This window comes from Bubalus bubalis, chromosome 9, assembly GCF_019923935.1.
Source record: "Bubalus bubalis isolate 160015118507 breed Murrah chromosome 9, NDDB_SH_1, whole genome shotgun sequence".
Classification (NCBI taxonomy): domain Eukaryota; kingdom Metazoa; phylum Chordata; class Mammalia; order Artiodactyla; family Bovidae; genus Bubalus; species Bubalus bubalis.
In genome coordinates this window covers 57,167,524-57,187,416 of record NC_059165.1, presented here as the reverse complement: position 1 = coordinate 57,187,416, position 19,893 = coordinate 57,167,524, and the positions used below count along the sequence as shown (strand labels likewise).

The 19,893-nt window shown below is 44.4% G+C and overlaps 1 protein-coding gene across 5 annotated transcripts in view; it reads left to right on the top strand.

Moving 5' to 3' along the window:
* ARHGAP26 (Rho GTPase activating protein 26) overlaps positions 1–19,893 on the top strand; it is a 468,401-nt gene that overhangs the window by 128,518 nt on the left and 319,990 nt on the right. For all 5 annotated transcript variants that reach the window (XM_045166568.1, XM_045166569.1, XM_045166571.1 and 2 more), the window contains exons 3-6: positions 349–410; positions 5,011–5,082; positions 10,351–10,452; positions 16,021–16,131. In XM_045166568.1, coding sequence (XP_045022503.1) covers positions 349–410; positions 5,011–5,082; positions 10,351–10,452; positions 16,021–16,131 — 347 coding nt within the window. The remainder of the gene's footprint in view (positions 1–348; positions 411–5,010; positions 5,083–10,350; positions 10,453–16,020; positions 16,132–19,893) is intronic.

Genomic DNA, 19,893 nt, shown 5'->3' with positions numbered 1-19,893 from the left:
CGGAGGTTGAATCCTGGGCAGGAAATCCTTGAACTCCTGAGAAGAACTCTACCCCATCAGCCTGGGAGCTGGCCAGCATCCCATCAGTCCTGGGTACTCTCAGGAACAGGCAGGCCTTTTCCTTGAAGGAAACCCTTCCCCAGCTTGAGTTCCCAGTGGATTATCCTGCATTTTGGGGTCATCCTTAATGGTTAGTGATGAAAAGACAAGGGGAGCCTTGGGAAGAGTTGTCTTTAGGCCTCTGCACATGCCAAGGGATTTTAGTCCATAACATAATAGCTGTATCTGGAAGGGTTTCCAAGAGCCTTTCACTCTACTTCCACCTCACAACCCCTTTCTCTTTTCCAGCAAGGTCTTTACAGGAGTTTGCCACCGTCCTCAGGAATCTTGAAGATGAACGGATACGAATGGTGAGTATGGCTGGGTTGCCCTTGGTCATGGACAGTGTGATCATTGAGGGACCACAGGGTTTGTTATCAGAAGAATGGGGTTGAGTCCAGGCTCTGCCACTGGAGTGCTCTAGGCTCATGAGCAAACCTCATCTTCTCATCCTTGCTGGGTTTTGAAGCCTTTTGTAAATATTAAAGGTTTACCATGCACAACTTAGAACCACATAGTTACCCTCCTAAAGATTCACTATAAGGTGTGTGTGTATATATGTGTGTGTATACACACACACACACACACACACACACACACATATATATGTATATAAAGTATATGACTTAGGGTGGATCTTTTGAATTACTTAACTTTTAGATGAAATAAATCTTTTGAATGTAACTCAGATCCCTTATTGGCAGAATGGGAATGAAAGTGCCCTGCCCTGCTCTCCTTCTCCTCCCCTTACTAAATTCATCCAAGAGCTCTCTGTTGTTAATTCTAAGGCACTTAACACAGTGCCTATCATGTTGGTAGGCACCCAGTCAATGGGTACTTAGTAAATGATAGGAACTATAAGAAGCTTTTCAAAGAGAGGCAGTATGCAAATTCAGGAATCAAACCCTGATCTCCAGGTTTCTAAGAGATATCTTTTGTATGAGGATTTATTCTGATGTCGTTCAGCATTCACAGATGAGGGATTTTTGCATTCACAAGAAGCTCTTTTGGGCCTCCCTCTTATTCCTAAGATATTAGGAATGAAGCTGCATGCTGGATTTGTCCCCAGGTGGGCTTGTCTCTAGGCCACAGTGCCACAGAGGAGAGTCATCCATGAGCATTTGTTTCTCTTCCCATACTAACAGTCAGTGGTTTCAGGACTAGGTACTGTCTTAGTCTGCTCAGGTTGCCATAACAAATTTCCATAGACTGAGTAGCTTAAACAACAAGCATTTATTTTTCACAGTTGTGGAGACTGGTAGTCCAAGATTAAGTTGCTGGCTGATTTGGTTCCTGGCGAGGGCCCTCTTCCTGGCTTGCAGACTGCCACCTCCTTGCTGTTTCCTCACAGTGCAGAGAAAGGTCGGGGCCGCTCTCCTGCCTCTTCTAACAAGGTCATTAATCCCATAATGAGGAGTCTATCCTCATGACCTAATTATCTCCAAAGGCTCCATCTCTCAAAATCAGTACTACCACATTGTGAGTGTTGATAAACTGAGGCTTGTTAAATTTTTAAGTTTATGTGAACAAAAATTGGTTCAAATTGGGCAGAACCAACCCATAAATGGTTAGGAGCACCCCATCAACAGGACACAGGGCAGAGACTTTTATATAGCAGATGTGGAAGCAAAGGAAGGAAATTATTTGATTGGCTGTAGCTTAAGTGGTTTCCTTATTTGGAAAAGTCTAGTTGTTTGTGATTGGTTTCATTTTCTTAGATTTCAGTTTCTTAACCTTGAGGGACTTAAAGCCTTGGGTTTTAGTTTGCTTATGTAGGCTGCTAAGGCATTAGAGCCACCTCAGGCTAATGGCCTCCTTGTTTAATTTAATAGGGGTTAGGGCTTCAGTGTGTTAATTTTGGAGGGGATGCAATTCAGTTCACAAGCTCTACGAAGACATTATGTAGGCATGCATCTTCTATTTTAACTCTCATGATGACTCTGTGAAGTGGAACCTTTATCATCCCCATTGTCCAGATGAAGATACTGAGATTTACATCTGTAAAGTAATATGACCAAAATCACCCAGTTAATAAGTGGCACAGTCTGGATTCAAACCCAAGTGTGAGTGATATCAAAGAAGCAGGTGTTTCTTTAAAACTTCAACCAGAGCAGAAGTCTGTCACTTTCTGCTCTGTGGAGAGAGACACTGTTTGCCTTGATTGCTCCCTGCTGGGTTCTTGAACCAGAGTCAGGAGGGTGGTGGGTGGAAGCACAGCAAAGCTTGTGTGTTTGTGCATGTGCTAGTGCCTCAGAAAGGGAAGTGATTCTTTTGAGTCTGGTTCTTGGCAGAGTTGTTATTTGGGGGTGGGGGGTGTGGCAAGCAAATCCTGATGAATACTCTGCAGATTGCTATGGTCTGGGCTAAGGGAATAATGACTGGATTATACTTTTCAGCTTGCCTCTGCAATTTTCTTATTAATGTCAGTGAGTCGAGTTTCTGCTGTCTGCGTACGAGTATCTGGCCATCGCAAGCCCCTTCCCTAACCTGCTTCCCTTGTGACAACTTTGTGTTCAGTTCAGCTTAGCCTGGTAAAGCTGTACCTTCCTTGGGAAGCCTTCCTGGCCATCCTTTGTATTTTCTGAATGTCCAGTTCCTACCTCTGATTTGCATGTGGAGTGTCTTGATAGTCATTGCATATATTTGAGTCCTATTGGAAGTATGAGTTCTTGAAGGGTGAAGAAGGGGCTACTGTGTTCCCATATTAGCTTAGTGCTTAGAACTGAGTGGAAATTATATAGTCATAGAATCTTAGATCCATATGGACCTTATTCCTTACTGTGTACAGCCCCTTATTTGACAGACAAAAAAGTGAGGTGTCCTGAAGACTGGTAGCATGCAGTAGCAGGCACTGGGACAAGGACTTGGGTATCCTGATTCCCAGGTGGGAAGTTAGGGCTTTTGTATATTTAGCATCTAGTGAGGGCTGGATTCTCCCCCATGGAGGCCCATTGGAACAACTTGGGGAGTTTAAAAGATACTGATGCGTGGAATGAGGTACAGAGTTTCTGATTTATTGGTCTGGAGCGTGGCCTGGAGACTGGGAATTTTAAAAATTCCTCAGGTGAGCCTAGCTTTCAGTTAACATTGAGAACCACTGGCTTAGGGGCTCTGAGCACGATTGTGAGTTTGAAATTTATACTTGATTTGTGGAAAAGATGAAATAAGTGAGCCAAATGACAGTATAAATCAAGCAAGTTAAACAGTATTGCAACACTCTAGAGTTAAAATATTATAACAGAAATGCTCTCAAAAGTGAGAAAAAGGCAAACGGCAATGAATTTAGAGACCTGCCACCTTCTCCCCTTCACATTGTCTGGTTAGTTCTTTGCTGTCTCCATCTATGGCTTCTGGTATTTACTCTGTTAGTTTCATTGCAATGGATAGGCATGTGATTTAGAAAAATAATGCTTTGTTGCGAAGAGATTCCTGAAATAATTAGTTGAGTGACGAGTGAGCAGTGAATGACTTAAAAGGAGAGATTGTAAAATGTTGTGCTGCCTTAGAAAAGACCATAGAATCTTAGAGCTGGAACAATTCACCCCACTTATTTTGCAGATGAGGAAATTAGAGCCCAGAGAGGTTAAATGTTTTGCCCGTGGTCACACAGTTGGCAGCCAACCAAGAACCAGTTCATTCATTTATTTAATTGTTGAAAAGGTTTGAGTGTTCCTTTGTTTCAGCAGTCTTCTGTGAGTGGCATGATGGTGGACAAGTGAGCATTTATAAGACAGTGGCGTGTATGTGCATATATTGTAATGGTGAAACAGAGAGCTTCAGCTGGTCTACATCTTCTGAAGAAAATGCTTGGGGAGGTGGTGGGAGGTTTCTTTGGATTACTTTGGCGGTAGAGAAAGCCTCCCTAAAGAGGTGATATTTAAGCTGAAAACTGAATTGCAAGAAGTAATGAGTTGTCCGCACAAGAATTTGGAAACAGAACGTCTAAAAGAACAACCAAATGCAGAGTTTCGGAAGTGGGTAAGGTTTGGTCCATTTGAGGTGCAATCAGGTGACAAGGCTTCCCTGATAGCTCAGTTGGTAAACAATCCGCCTGTAATGCAGGAGACCCCAGTTCTATTCCTGGGTTGGGAAGATCCACTGGAGAAGGGATAGTCTACCCATGCCAGTATTCTTGGGCTTCCCTTGTGGCTCAGCTGGTAAAGAGTCTGTCTGCAATGTGGGACACCTGGTTTAAGTCCCTGGGTTGGGACCATCTCCTGGAGAAGGGAAAGGCTACCCACTCTAGTATTCTGGCCTGGAGAATTCCATGGACTGTACAGTCCACCGAGTCGCAAGGAGTCGGATATGACTGAGCGACTTTCACTTTCAGGTGACAGTGTGGTTGGAGGGCGGGACCTGAGGGGGTAAGCACAGGGAGATTAAGTTGAAAGGCAGCCAGGAGGCCCGAGTGTCTTGATCCCAGTCCAGAACTAGTAGGGAGGGCTACATAGAATCAGTTTTGGATGGTTTTTATGTCACCAAAGGTGGGTTTATTTTTTTTGCAGGGAGGGTTAACTTAGATTTAGGGTTGAATATATCTACTTAAATATAACTTGGCTGAATGAGCATTTGCAAGAAGATGTCAGCTGAAGCTTGAAATTTAGACCCTACTCTGTCACCAGTTCCGCTCTGCCTTCAGTGTGGTTGCTTACGTTTTTAAAGGTTCTCATTTTTATTTTTAAAGAATCTGTCTTACTCATGCATAGGAAGAATACTGTATTTTGAACCGATGACTAAATTTTGATTTGGCGTGCTGTTGGTTCAAGTGTTATGAAGAGGTGACACAGGCACCGTGCTAACTCAGATTTTATACTGAGGCGTGGGGGTGTTTTTTGTGCCGAACTGCCCTACTTCTTTACTGATCCTGCGTCTGTGTCCCCCCTCCCCCACACCTCTGCTTTTCCTCTCCAGATTGAGAACGCCAGTGAAGTGCTCATCACTCCCTTGGAGAAGTTTCGAAAGGAGCAGATTGGGGCTGCCAAGGTGAGAATTTTGCAAGCCTTCTTGGATTTCAGGACAGGAGGTCTGGAAACTACAACACCTAGTGTCTGAAATAAGACTGAGAGGTCAACCCCAGATCACTCGTTGCGGTGTTTTGGTATCTAATTGTGTTGTGCTAGTTCATAAATCATCCAGAGGTGGAAGCTGTGCCTCCTTTGCGTGAGTAGTTAACCTGTGTGTTTGGACACCATGGAATTGTATTGTTTGCAGAGGTCAGGACTGAGGCCTAGCACAGGGGTTGCAAATAGGCCCCTGTGGATGTGAGGACCCTCTTCTTAGCCCACTTTTGCTGTGCGTGAAATTGAGCCCTTTGTTGTTAGATCTTTACATTTTTTCAAGAGAAACTGAAAAGTCAAAGTTTTATGTGAAATTTCCCAGCTTTAAAAAATTGGTGGCACATAATTAAAAAATATATATTGCATGCTGTGCAAGTCAAAAAGTGGGATTGCTTCAACCCAGAGGTCAGCATTTGTTACCCCTGACCTGGAAAGACTGTCGCTGAAACTTGGCTGATTCTAACCTGTTACTCATTTTTTTAAAGGTGGATTCTCCTGGGTTTCCCGCCCTGTGATAAATCACTAGACAGCCCCAGCCAGGTTGACCTTCAGTAGAGTGTTAGAGCCCACCTATGGGCAAGATGTTTTCGTTGGAATCAATGAAAGCAAAAGAATTTTCAAGGTTTTCTTCCTGTTTGTAGAGTCTTTTGCCTTGCAGCCCCTTGCGCCACCTGCAGGGGATCTTGGGCAATGTCACCCTCTTGTTGAGACTGGATTTTACTCAGTTGTGAAATGGCCTTGAGAGGTGCCTGCTTGTAGGTAGGAAAAACAGAACCGAAGCATAACTAGGGGTGGTCTCTCCCACCCCCAACTAAGTGCCTCTGCTTTCTGAAAATGAATATGATTAGGGCGTGAAAGAGACGTTCTGGTCAGTCACCGTTATTCAGAGGGATGGATGACCCTAGTTTGAAGGAGGGACCACGGCCAAGATTTTTCTTCCAGTTTTCCAGCACTTCTCATCCAATTTTACAGTTTTCATTTATGAAGAAATTGAAGCTCATTGGTATTGTATCATCATACGTTAAGGAATGTATAATTTAAAGGAAGTCTTATTCTGCTAAGATTTTGTCCAGGCCTTTGAACAGGCCCAGGGACAGATGGGAAAATGCCGAGTGTCCCTCCCTGAGTTCTCACTGGTGCAGACCCCACGAGCACCTTCTCTTTTGTGGCCTTGGGGCCTGTGCCTCCCAGTCCTGCCAATATGGAAGCGGCTCTGGGGGGTCCTAAAGAGCTTTGAGGCAGAGGCAGAGCAGACCCATGTACTGAGTCATCTTTCCAGTAGTCACTCCAACTCCCAAGCACAGACGCCTCTCACTCTGGCCTCTTCCCTTGCTTCAGCTTTGGGGATTACCATGGTTACCATGGAGGAGGAGGGGAAGTCTGAGCGCGCTCCTTTTGGGCTGATGTCAGTGATGGTCATGACAGGAGCAGGTACTTTTCAGAGAGCAATAGATGGTGAGAAACACAAGAATTAAAAAATTTATAGCAAAGAGGCACTCACCAAAAGATGTTTCTCCTCACACACATTCTTCTCTCTCATTCTTGTCAAAGAACAAGGTGATGACACTGGGTTTGATTTCCCATACCTCCCCCTTTGTTTTTTCTTTTTTTTTCAATATACCTGTTCCTCATCCCCACCTCCACACTGTACCTGTATATCACAGAATTATGTACATTTGCAAGAACACAAAGAAACAACAATCCCTCTACTAGGCCACCGAGGGAACAAATTCAGGAATACCTCAGAGCCAGCAAGTTCTCTGTAGCGGCCAAGTGGAAGTTTCCAAACTCTGCCCGTGTGATGCTAAAATTACCCATCCTCCTCCCTACTCTGGTGCCAGTTCAGTTGCTATAACAACCTGTTGCTACTTGAAGAAGCAGAAGTTAGAGTGCTGGGGGTGGTGGCAGGGAGTGAAGGCTATGAATGAGGAGCAATCTTGTGCTGATATGGCTGCTTTGGGGTAGGGAAGATCCTATGGGCTTGGCTTAGCCGTGGCCTTACTTTTAGATACCTGAGTTTGGGGGAGGTGATTTTTCTTACAGCCAAAGCTGGGTTCTCTAGTGAAGCTACAATAGACATCAGAGAGGGGGATTCAGAGTGGGGCTGCTCGAGTCCAAATCCCATTTGTGCTGTTCACATATAAACATGGGGTGGTTACTGACCTTCTTTTTCCTAAACTGAGAAATGGGGATCATGATAGTGCTCATCTTACAGAGTTATTATGAGGAAGAAATCAGTGAACCCCTATGAAGTGCTCAGAATGCTGTCATAAGGTCATTTGGTATTAGCTGTTCTGTTGCATATACACAGTTCATTCATAAGATACGATGAAAGCCTGCTGCATGCCTGGCACTCTGTTCCACATTGCTGTTTGGTGGAGAATGAATGCAGATGTAGTTGCCTTGCCTGTGGCATGCAGGGAGAAAGGCCCGGTACAGAATGGTGTAAATAAGCATATGATCTCGCACATTGTGGTGGGTGCTGTGAAGGGTTTCCTTCCTGGGACGTGGGACGTGGAAAGCCAGTGGTGTTTTGATAGAAGGAGGTAGGTTTAGGTGCCGGACCTCATCATCACTGCCGCTACCCTGGCTGCCACCACCATCAGCAGCACGGAATTCTATCGAGCAGTTTCCAGGTGCTCTGCCAAGCACTGGACATGGCTTATCTCATTTAGTCCTGACAGTCCTACGATGGGGTGGGTGTTCTTAATGCTTTTTTTGTTAGTCTCTGAGCTGAAAGGGAAGAATGGAGGCATTATGTGGTCTAGTCATCCTGAATTTATAGATCAGGGAATTGAGTCCTGGAGGGACAGTGGTTTGTAGGGAGTTGGGAATCATTACCAGGATCCTAACTCTGTCTTGGATCCATTTTGCCAACTACTGTGTACCCTCTGAAAGTCAGTGAATACCGTCTTGGTACCTGAGTGGCTGAGTCTTACTACCTTCCTGTCTAAAGAACATTATCTCAATCTAAGTGGAGTTATGCCCCCAGAGATCTTATTGCTGTTTTCTCAGGACAGGAACTGCTTCCTGTTCCCTTAAGCTCTGGCTGTCCTCTTGAGCATGGAATGTGGAGGCTCAAGTTGCCAGAAAGTCACAGAATGTCAATGACTCATGTTCCCAGGCCTCTTCTCACCTCTGGTCAGCTGGACTGTGCTGGCACAGGGTTCCCTTTTGGGGGTTGCTGACAAGCCTGGTGAAAGGGCTGTGTGAGTGAGTATTAAGTAGAGCTGGAAGCGCAGCTCCAAGTCACTAGACTTCTGTGAAGGAAAAGCATTGAGTCAAGTGTCTTGCCTGTACCTTTCCTTGTTTGAAGGATTAATGTGTCCTCTGGCTTTGTCTCCACTTGCTTCTACATGTTTTTTCATGTATGTAAGACTTTAAAACAAAATTCAGATCTGTAGAAATGGACACATGCCAGCTCAAATGGGTAAATGATGATTCTGCCCATTTTGTGAGGCTTAGAGTCTTGGTGTTGACCAGATAAATGGTGTTCTGATGCCACGGGTGCTTGTCAGCGCTTCAGGTGATGGTTTCTTGGTGTCTCCGTCACGCTTCGGCTCTGGGTGTTCTGCCATCTGCATTTGTCAGTCACCTCCCGCTCACTAGGTGAGCAGATCTTTGATCACACTTCCCCTCCCCAGGGAGGCCTCCCCAGAACACTGTCTGCAAGAATCTCTGGGACTGCACCCTGTTTCCTCACGGACCTGCGGCAGTCTGAAATCATGCTGTTTGTTTCCTGGTTAACTGTGTTTCTCCTTCTGCTTGAACACCCCCACCATGAGGGTGGGGCTGTTTCTGCCTTATATTTCCAGCGCCTGAAGGATCCTTACACGGAGTGTTTGGTCATTACATCATCATTAAATGAAGAGGGGTTTCAGCTTCCTTATCTGGCCACAGATTTTTTCCCCCTCTTATCAGCCTTGGAGTTGCAGGAAAGTATCTCCTGTGGAATCCCCAAAAGTCAAAAGCAGGAGTGATGCACCCAGTTAGTGCATTTGATCCTGTTTATCAGGCCATGGGGAGCTTCCTCCAGTCCCCTTGCCAGCCATCCCCACTGAAATGTGGAGGGAAGAGAAACCACCTACGACAGTAAGTCCAGGTATGGGCTTAGAAGCAGCTTGTCTTGGGCTCAGACTCCAGCTCTGTCACTCTCTGGAACTTTTTACAGAAGTTAACCTCCTGCATCTAAGTTTTCTTATCTGTAAAATAGGGAATAGAAACTCAGTGACTTTGGGAGAGCAGGGATTATTACTTGTAATACAATGTTTACATATATATTTTTTATTTTGAAAGCAACCATATAGGATAATGGACATCTCCCTAATGGAGGAAAACACGACTCATTATCCCATTTCCTATCTCAAGTATTTTCACTGAAGTATCTTCCCACCTAATGTTTGTGTGCAGGTAGACACATTCTTTGTAGGATGCAACAAGTTTGTATCATGCTGTCACTACTTTTCATTACATTGTGAGCATCCCTCCATATGACTAGCTAGCCTTCTAAGTTATGTTTATTGAGTGCCTCATATTTTAATTATCCCAAATTCTATTCTTAGGCAGCAATGTTACTGTTGCTTTTTTCTGGTTATTATAAATGCTGCTGCAGTAAACACATCTGGGAAGATAACATCTTCTTTGTTTTGAATTATTCCTTACCTTGAAGATCCAAATGTGATATTATTGCATCAAGGATGTTTAGGTCTCCAAATTAAACAGTGCTTTTTGAACATGGTTAAAGCTTGATCTACCATTTCAGACTTGTCCCCTTTACGGTGTATGTAGACCTTCCTGTTTGGGGATTAGCTTTACAGATAACTTTCCTTCTTCCTTTGGCTTTGAACATCCTTGTGAGTTATAAGCTAGAGATTTCTATCTTACAACTGAAGTTTTTAGAAGGCGGAGTCCTGACTCTGCCACTGTGAAATACTGGCATTGCCTCGTTTCTGGTATTGTAGTGGCTCCTCTATGGTAGACCCCCAAAACGGTCAGTATATTGATGTGTGGTTGTTTGGTTTCATGGGCATTATCGGAAGAGTAGGAGCTGGGTGGTCGGCCACATTTCTGGGTCTAAGGGAATGATGAACCCGTGAAGATGAACAGAAGGAGTCTGACCTGGGTTGCTTTCATTCCTGGAACATCTTATTTTTCTTTTTTCTTTCTCTTTTCCTCTTTTTTTTTTTTTTGCCAGGAGGCCAAAAAGAAGTATGACAAGGAGACAGAGAAGTATTGTGGCATCTTAGAAAAACACTTGAATTTGTCTTCCAAGAAGAAAGAGTCTCAGCTTCAGGAGGTAAGAGACTTTACTAGTGTCCTGAATAAAGTGTTTTAATGTTTCCGTGGTACTATGGATATGTGCTGGTTACTCTTTGCTGGAATATCCTAGGGTTGCAAGGGACCTCAGAAGCCAGGAGCTTCATTCTGATGCCTCCTTCCATGCTTGCTGCCCACATGGCCTTTGTCCCTTCTCAAGCTGCAGCTCACACTGTGTGCTGTCCTGCCCATGGCACGGAACATGCAGCTGGTCAAGATCACCCTAATCACTAGACTGTGCTTCCTCCTTTCAAACTGAGATCTGTTTTCCTGTTTCTCTTACCTTTGACTTTGATTCTGTATGCCCTTACCTTGCCTTTTGACTTTCTCCTTACATTACTGATTTGAAATGTTAGTATCTGAAACCCTTTGGTCATCCTTCCTTAGTGTGAAATGGAAAAAAAAAAAAAAAAAAATCCAACCACTACTTGACATTAGTCTTTTTTTTTTTTTAAAGCAGTATTTTATTGTCTCTCATATATTTTGTGCAGAGGTTACCTTGTTTCAAAAAAGTAAATTCTTTGATCTGCCCCTATTTGTTTGTTTTTGCATAAGGTCTTTTAAAGAGTGGTTAACTTGGAAAGAAAAGTCAGCGTTGTGACCTTGGAGCTGTGACCATTTGTATTTAGTTCATGGAGATGTGCGTGGTGAGGGGGTATATGTTTTGGAGAGACAGGGTGGTTTGCTAGTGTAACTCCGTGCTTGGCTACATGAATATCCTCTTACTTAACTCTTAAAAACTTGCTTGAACTATCTCAGGTGTGTGCTAAAAGAGACCCCCGTGGCTCCTGAGCTAGCCTGCATTTTTCAGTTTCCTTTCTTTTAGAGCAAATTCCGTGCCAGTACCTCTGTTCACATGAGGGTGATGGGGTTAAAGGCTGAAAGATCAGGATTAGTCACGAGATGGTAGAGGCCACTCCCCTCCCCACTGGGATTTCTTTCATATCCCAGTTAGGAAGTAGTGTGCTCAGAACTCTTTGCTTTGAAGTGAGTGAGTGAATGAGTGAGTAAATAGTTGTCCTAGCACCTTCTGGTATTGGGAGATGCACATGTATGACATTCCCAGAGTGAGGCTGCTTCTCCTCCCATCTGTTCTCGCCATGCTTGGATCCTGATGAGTTGGTCTGGGACAAGTACCACATTTTCTTTTAGGGCCATGCCAATAGCATCTCCTCCTGAGATAGCTGAAGCTCCAATACTTCAGCCACCTGATGGCAAAGAACTGACTCATTGGAAAAGACCCTGATGCTGGGAAAGATTGAAGGCAGGAGAAGGGGATGACAGAGGAGGAGATGGTTGGATGGCATCACTGACTCGATGGACATGAGTTTGAGTAACCTCCGGGAGTTGTTGAGGTAAAGGGATGCCTGGTGTGCTGTAGTCCATGGGTCGCAAAGAGTTGGACATGACTGAGCGACTGAACTGAACTGAGATAGCAGTATGGGGACCAGAACACTGGACTGACAGAGATACCTTCTTTTCAAGCTTACTCTACCACATGGTTGACTGTGTGACCTGGGAAAGTACCTGGTCTCTCTGAGCTCTAGTTCCTTTGTAAAATACTCATAAATCACCTGTCCTGCCTACTTCATGTATGAGATGGTAAATCACAGCTGCTACACAAATGTAAAGTATTATCCCCATAACTGGCCTGTTCCTCCCCCTCCCCTGTTACATTGGATGGCATTCTTCCTGGTGCCTTATGTTTTGGCTGCTGTGATGGAATGCCGTAGACTGGGTGGCTTATAAACAACAGAAATTTGTTTCTCTCAGTTCTGGATATTGGGAAGTCCAGGATCCGGGTGGTGGCAGATTTGGTGTCTGGTGAGGCCTGCTTGCTGGTTCATAGATGGCTGTCTTCTGTGTCCTCGCAAGGCAAAAAGGGTAGGGTGGGTGAGCCTCCTTGGCAACCTGTATAGAAACTCTGCAAAGGGACTTCCCTGGCGGTCCAGTAGTTAAGACTTCGCCTTCCAATGCAGATGGAGAAGGCAATGGCACCCCACTCCAGTACTTTTGCCTGGAGAATCCCATGGATGGAGGAGCCTGGTGGGCTGCAGTCCATGGGGTCGCTAAGAGTTGGACACGACTGAGCGACTTCACTTTCACTTTCCAATGCAGGAGGTGTGGGTTTGATCCCTGGTTGGGGAGCTAAGATCCCACATGCCTCCTGGCCTAAAAAACAAAAAATAAAACAGAAGCAACATTGTAACAATTTAATGAAGACTTTAAAAAAAGGATTCTATGCTCAAGACTCTAAGCTCATAATTACTTCCCACAGGCCCCACCCCAAATGCTATCACACTGGGGATTAGTCACTAATGTAGTGGTGAGGAGGGCAAGCATTCTATCTGAAGTTCTGACTTTGCCAGTATCTATCTTAGTGGATATTTTTGCATTATGGTTTTTTTGTTGTTGTTGTTATAGTCCTTGTCTTTTACCCATTCACACTTCCTAAGTACTTTGAAGGCAAGGATTGGGCTGTAGGTCTTTGTTGAAAGTCCTGGTCTCTTCTCAAGCACTGCTTTCTATACCTTAGCTGAGTTAAATTGAATAAAAATCTCATAATAATAATGATGATAATATTTTTACTAGCAACAGCAACAATAATAGTGGTGAGTGTTTACTGAATACATGTTTATGTACCAGCACTTCACATGGAATCTGCACAACTTCTCACAACCACTCTATGAGGTACAGATGGATTCCCTCTCTCTTACATAGGAGGCAGCTGATGCTCAAAGATGTTAAGCAGCCTGCCCATTGCTAGTCAGCAAGTATTTGAACCCTGGCTCCTGACTCTGGAGACCTTTCCCTTAACCCAGTAAGCTCTTGTCTCTCCATCTTGGAAGGGAAGGATGTTGCTGGGCTGCCTGCCAGCCATTGTTATTTAATGTGAGTGTCAAGCTAATGGAAGCGGGGAGCAGGAGGGACCTTGGTGATTCTCTGGTTAAACCTCTTAGAATTCCGTTTGCAGGAACTGAGGTCCTTGCAGAGGTCAAGTGATTTGCTCAACGTCTTCCAGCTATTTAGTGATGATTTTCCTCCCATTTATTAAAAAATCAACTTTTAGCAATCTTATTAATCTCTTGCTACACATATAATGAAATCTATTTCCTTTGATGATCCAGAATTGTTCCTTGCTTGTAGGCCTGACCTGAATACTTGTAAATTCTAGCCCATCCCCTGTCTCTGGTGGCGGAAATAAAAGGGTAGTGATGTGAAGCGATGCTGCCATCTAGTGGATGACTTTAAAATGTCAGTGTCTTCAGTGGCTCAGAAGCTGGCTTCTAAGGTAGAAATCTTACCACCCCCAGTCTACAGGTGTGGGGAAGAGACCCAGAGAGGACAAGTGGCTGTAGCAGGTCCCACCGGCTAGAAAATGATGGAACTGCGATTCCCACCCAAGCGGTCGCTCTCCTGGTGCTCTCACTGATGCTGGGCTCTACTCTTCTCAGAGGACTTTCCTCCTCTGAGTTAGGCTCAGGCTCCTCCAGCCTGGCCTAACTTGCGGCTTTTCAGAAGGGCCCTTTTTTCTGCTGCAGTCTCACTTGGCAAGCCCAAGCAGGGAGGATGTATTCAGTTTGTGGGGGAAGTCAGGGGAAGTAGATGTGTCCCTAGGTGTAAAGCTGTTGGATTTGCGCTACGAGAAATCAAGAACTGCGGAGACTTACAGGCCTTAGTTGGCGGGAGCCCAGGTGGAAGTGTGCAGACACTTGCTGGCCACCCTGGAGAGGGGGTTAGTACGGCACTTTTTGAACTCTGTCCTCCAAGTAAAGCTCGGTCAGTGCTCAGACGTCAACTCTCCTGCTTGGAGGCTTAGGAAACGCCCACAGGCTTAGCCCTTCATGTTGATTTGTGCAGCACTTAAACTTAGGGAGCTGGGACCCTCTCTGTATTAATATGGAAGTTGCCCTGGGAGGAAGTCACTAGCAGGAGACTTGAATGGATCTTTTGGGTTGTTTCATAGCACCTCGTCCTTTTCCAGAGTTTGTAATTTTTTTTGTTAATTTACATGATTATTTATCTCTTTTCCTCATTAAGCTGTGTACCCCAATGAATGAATGAACAATTTGCCAAGTCCTTAAGATACAAGGTTAGCAATACCATATGTTAGCAATACCTAATGAAGTGAAAGGTCTGTCCCAGGTTTGCTCTGCAGGAGTCTTGACAAAGGAACGCTGAAAGAAATACTCCTTTGGGAGCTTTGTCTTTGTAAAGTATGTTGTCGAATGACACCTGACACCTTTATTTCTAAAGAAAAGAGTGTTTTGTTACCTATTAGCAGGATATCCATTTTTGTTTTTAAAAAATCATTTTTTTCTTATGTCATTGAAATGTACTTTCAGTGTAATTATCTGTTTGGAAAGAGTGGATTGACTTCCGCCACACTGTTGAAAGTGTAAGAGCTTTGTAGTGGTGGTTGAGGCGCTTCTCAGCACAGCTTCTTGCCGCTCCACACAGTCATTTTCTCTCCTGGGTTCTGGATCCCAGATCGCTGGCCTGATTGTACCCAGTTGTGGGTCTTTCCAGGTCTCACGACCTACAAGAGTGGGAGGTGAGGCTTTGCGGGAGCAATGTAATTACTCTGCTTTGCTGTTGTTGTTCGTCCAGGGTTTGGGGGGAGTCGGGGGAAGTAGGTGCGTCCCTGGTGTAAGTGTGTTGGATTTGCACTTCAAGAAATCAAGGACTGCAGGGACTTGACAAATCCAACTGCTAGTGTAAGTGTGTCTGACTGTTTTGCCACCCCGTGGCCTGTAGCTCGCCAGCCTCCTCAGTCCATGGGATTTCTCTGCAAGAATACTGGAGTAGGTTGCCATTTCCTTCTCTAGGGGATTTTCCTGTCTCAGGGATGGAACCCAGGTCTCCTGCATAGGCACGTGGATTCTTTACTGCTGAGCCACCAGGGAAGCCCAATTACGCTGTAAACTAGTAGTTCATCCTTGTCCAAAGAAAGTGTTTGGGATGAGTGAAAATGTTCTGTTCTGAGGTCTCCTGTCCCCTATCAGCTTGTTTTGTTCATTAGGATGGATCGGATGAGGATGGTCCTGCACGTTTTCTTTTTCTCTTTAAAATTCTGTCGTTCATGGAACGTAGGTCTGCCCCATGTGGGAAGGTGGTAGAGTCTAGAGGTGTAAGGATGTACAGCAGTCTTGGAGAAAGAGCAGCCAGGACAGAAGTCCCAGCTCGGTCTTGTACCAACTCTGTCAGGCTCGTTAATGTTAGCCGATTTCATTTACTTCCTGTAAGTTAGGGGGAAGGATGCTATCTTCTTTTTAGGATTATAATGAGGATTAAATAACTACAATTTATGAGGATTGAATACAATAATGATGTACAGCTATGGGCACAGTGCCTGGCCCAAACTTAGCGCTCAGGTAACCATGAACATTATTCTGATTTCTGCTTCATGCTACTGGATTTGTTTTTAAAAACCATCTCCTGAGATCTTTTCTTGGCAAGGGGTGGGAGTGGGGATGGGAAGCTGCTTACTGAATCCTCTCCTCAGATAGTGACCTGCTTTTTCTTTGAAATTGTATCTTGCTTGTAGGCAGACAGCCAAGTGGACCTGGTCCGGCAGCATTTCTATGAAGTATCCCTGGAGTACGTCTTCAAGGTGCAGGAAGTCCAAGAGAGGAAGATGTTTGAGTTCGTGGAGCCTGTAAGTAGATGCTCAGGGTTTTGGCATGTACCCAGACTTTCATCCCTACCCCTCATTCCAGTTACCTAGATGATGAAGTGCTCTAAGTTGTTAATGAAGAGACTGACCAGCCCTGATGCTGTGCCTTCTGCTAGTAACAGTGCTGTCCTCTGGCTACCCTGGATTCTTCCCAGTGCAACCATAGACATGGATGTAGAATGTTCAGCAACGGTTCCCTCATCTATGTTGGGTTGGGTTGGGCTGGTTCATTTCTAAGTCGGAGTAAGGGAGGGAGGGGTTTTCATCTTGCCAAACAATAGTGATGACCCCTTACCTTTTCTCCTTCCTCTGCCTGCCCCCGAACCCCCACCCCCGCCCCCGCTTCCTCTCTCCCGCAAATAACCCAAAGATAGCAGGAACCCGAGGAAACCTTTCTCTTTTTGCCCCCTAAGTTCAAAGCCCCTTCTTATCCCAGGCATGTATTAAAAAGATGGGATAGGAAGCAGTGTCTCACTCTAGGCTTGTTGTAACCAGGAGGCATGGAGATTGCCCTGAAGGGACTGTGATGGGGTTTGGACTTGGGTGGAACATCCCAGTGGGCACGTAGGGCTGCAGTGTGGGAACAAGTCTAGCCGTAGCCTCGGCCACCCCAGTGCGGTTGTGGCTTCGTGGAGACGTGGTACTGCTTTACCCTGCTGTGGCACTAGTGTTCAGAATCCATGGAGACACCAATGAGCACATGGGCCTCAATTTAAGACTTGCAGATCTTGAACTTTTCAGCCAGATGCAGCCTCTAATTTAGACCCAAGCCTTAAGTCTCTTTACAAATAAGATTACCTAAATTTAAGAAAGAGTGGTTTTCTTTAGTAAATAATAAAACTATAAGAAACTGAAAGAAAATGACCTCCCTTTTTGGTCAAGAGTGTTTTGTGCCCCCTTTCTAATTTATAAACTTTGGGGGTGCTTTTTAGGCGTGTAGACTGGCAGGCGATTTTAAGACTCTGTTTGGTCTTGGAATCTGATGCTTCTGTCTTTTATTTTGCTGAAACTGTTTGTTCTTGGGATCTCCTCCCAGCCATGTCATCTGGCAAATTCTTCAAAGTTGTTAATTACCTCAGTCTTACTTGAATATTGGAAATTTTAGAGATATCTTCCTTTCTAGCAGTGATCTCTACCAAGATCTCAAAATCCCCGTCTTTCTGCAGGATCTGTGAGATGGGAAGCCATCTGTCAAAGAAAGCAAGTTTGTTGATTTCTCTGCTTGGGGCCCAGAGGTGTTAAAACCAGCCATTCAATTACAGTCTCATCTCTCATGGTTGGGACAGGAATTCAAATGCTGTCATGAAGAATTAGCCTTTGGCATGCATCTTTACTTGGTTTTGCTAGAATTTCTGTAGAAAAACAGCAGTATGATTCTAATAACCTTTAAGTACAGATTAATTGATGTTATTCTATAAATGCCTGATTTTGATGAGTTACATTTTAATTGACCCATCCCATTTTTTTGGAGGTGTTTTTCCTTGTTTATTTTGATTTCTCCATATAGTAAATCAGGTACTGTATCTGTTAGCTTTTGTTGGGTAACAAATAACCATAAAACCTTATATAACAGTAGATGTTTCTCACACATCTGTGGGGTTCATCCAGTCTAGGCTGGTCTCAGCTGGATGGCTCTGTACATCTATGTGAGCTTTCCTCCTCCTCCCTTTCTTTCTCCTCTTTTTAAAAAGAAATGTGTAAGGATTTAACCTTTCTGTTTCCTGGCATTCTAGTGTAATTTATCAGTGTCTTGAGCCTTTGAGAGGCAGTGTAGCATCATTGTCAAGGGCTCTAGAACCAGATTGCCTGCTTTTAAATCTCAGCTCAGTCATATTCCAGGTGCATGTTCTTGGGAAGTTATTTTGTGAGCTTCAGTTTTCTCATCTGCAAAATAGATTTAACAATCCCATTTATAACAATGTTAGGAAGATTACCTGAGTTTATCCAGGTAAGATGCTTAGAATAGAGCTAACCTAATTGTGTGCTTGTATGCTCAGTCACTTCAGTTGTGTCTGGCTTTTTGTGACCCTGTGGACCATAACCCACCAGGCTCCTCAGTCCATGGGATTCTCCAGGTCAAGAATACTGGAATGGGTTGCTGTGCCCTTTTCCAGGGGATCTTCCTGACCCAGGAATTGAACCTGCATATCCTGCATTGTAGGTGGATTCTTTATGAGCCACCAGGAAAGTGCTAACCTAATTGACACCCAATTATTATATAGTTGCTTATTAGGACCCAGTTAACAGTTTTGCCTTTTTTTTTTTTTTTTTTAATTCTGAGGCAGAGGAATATATCAATTTTGGCCATCCAGGTTCTCCTCAAATGAGTGAATGAGTCAAGTGGCAGTGTTAACAGGGTTTGCTTGGTTTAATACAGTCTTGATAAATCTAAAAGCATTTTTTTCTGAACACATAGAAAATACTGACAACCCAGCTTCTCTGTCTGAGGAGCTAACAGCCTACTTGGGGAAGCAACATGTATAGTAACGAGCTAGCCAGAGTTGCATGTAGGTGAGTGCCAGATTGGACAGTATGGACAGTGGGGTTTAAAAAGTAGAAGACCGTTGTGGATTGCAGATGTTTTTGAGTTCATAAGGTGAGGCACCTGGAAAGCTAATGAAAAAATGTCTCGTCTTGTGTTAGAATTGGCTGAGTGGCCAGTGGTCAAGTGGCCAGTGGCCAAGACTCTGCACTCCCAATGCAGGGCGCCTGAGTGTGATCCCTGGTCAGGGAACTACATCCCACATACCACAACCAAAGATCCTACATACTTCAGCTAAGACTCCACATGTCACAACTAAAATCCAGCACAGCCAAATAAATAAATATTTTTTTAAAAAATGAGTTGGCTGAGAGGTTGGATATAGATATGTAACCTTCACTTTTCCACAGAAGTTCTTGTTTCTGAGCATACTAGTAGACAAGCAGGTGAGTGGCTGGAGCTGTGAGTAGGGAGGAGAGAGTCATATAGCGAAAAAGCTACTGACTGGATTCAGTCAGTTCAGTTTAGTCGCTCAGTCGTGTCCGACTCTTTGCGACCCCGTGAATCGCAGCACGCCAGGCCTCCTGTCCATCACCAACTCCCGGAGTTCACTCAGACTCACGTCCATTGAGTCAGTGATGCCATCCAGCCATCTCATCCTCTGTCGTCCCCTTCTCCTCCTGCCCCCAATCCCTCCCAGCAATCAGAGTCTTTTCCAATGAGTCAACTCTTCGCATGAGGTGGCCAAAGTACTGGAGTTTCAGCTTTAGCATCATTCCTTCCAAAGAAATCCCAGGGCTGATCGCCTTCAGAACTGACTGGATTAGTAGTTCTCAAAGTCCTAGAAATACAAATTCTCAAGCTGTACCCCATACCTGAAATTTGGGAGTGGGATCCAGTCATCTATACTTTTGTAAGCCTTCCAGGTGATTCTGCTGCACATTAAAGTTTAAGCTACTGGCCTAGATTGTACAGAAGAACATAACACTTGATATCAGCTGAAACTCTGTTATGTTCTGTGTAACTAATAAGTGCTTTGCCACATTATGTCATTCAATCATTATTTGAGGGTAGGTCCTGTTTTTGTTTTCAGATAAAGAAATTGAAGCATGTTTATTTACCTCTGCAAGGTCACACCTAGTAAATGGCAGAGCTGTAATGGTCTGACTCTTAATTTCTATTTGAAACAGCATTTGACTATTTGCAGGTGGAAAGGAAACCAACAAAAAATCAATTGAACTAAATTGTTGGGGTGCCTGGTA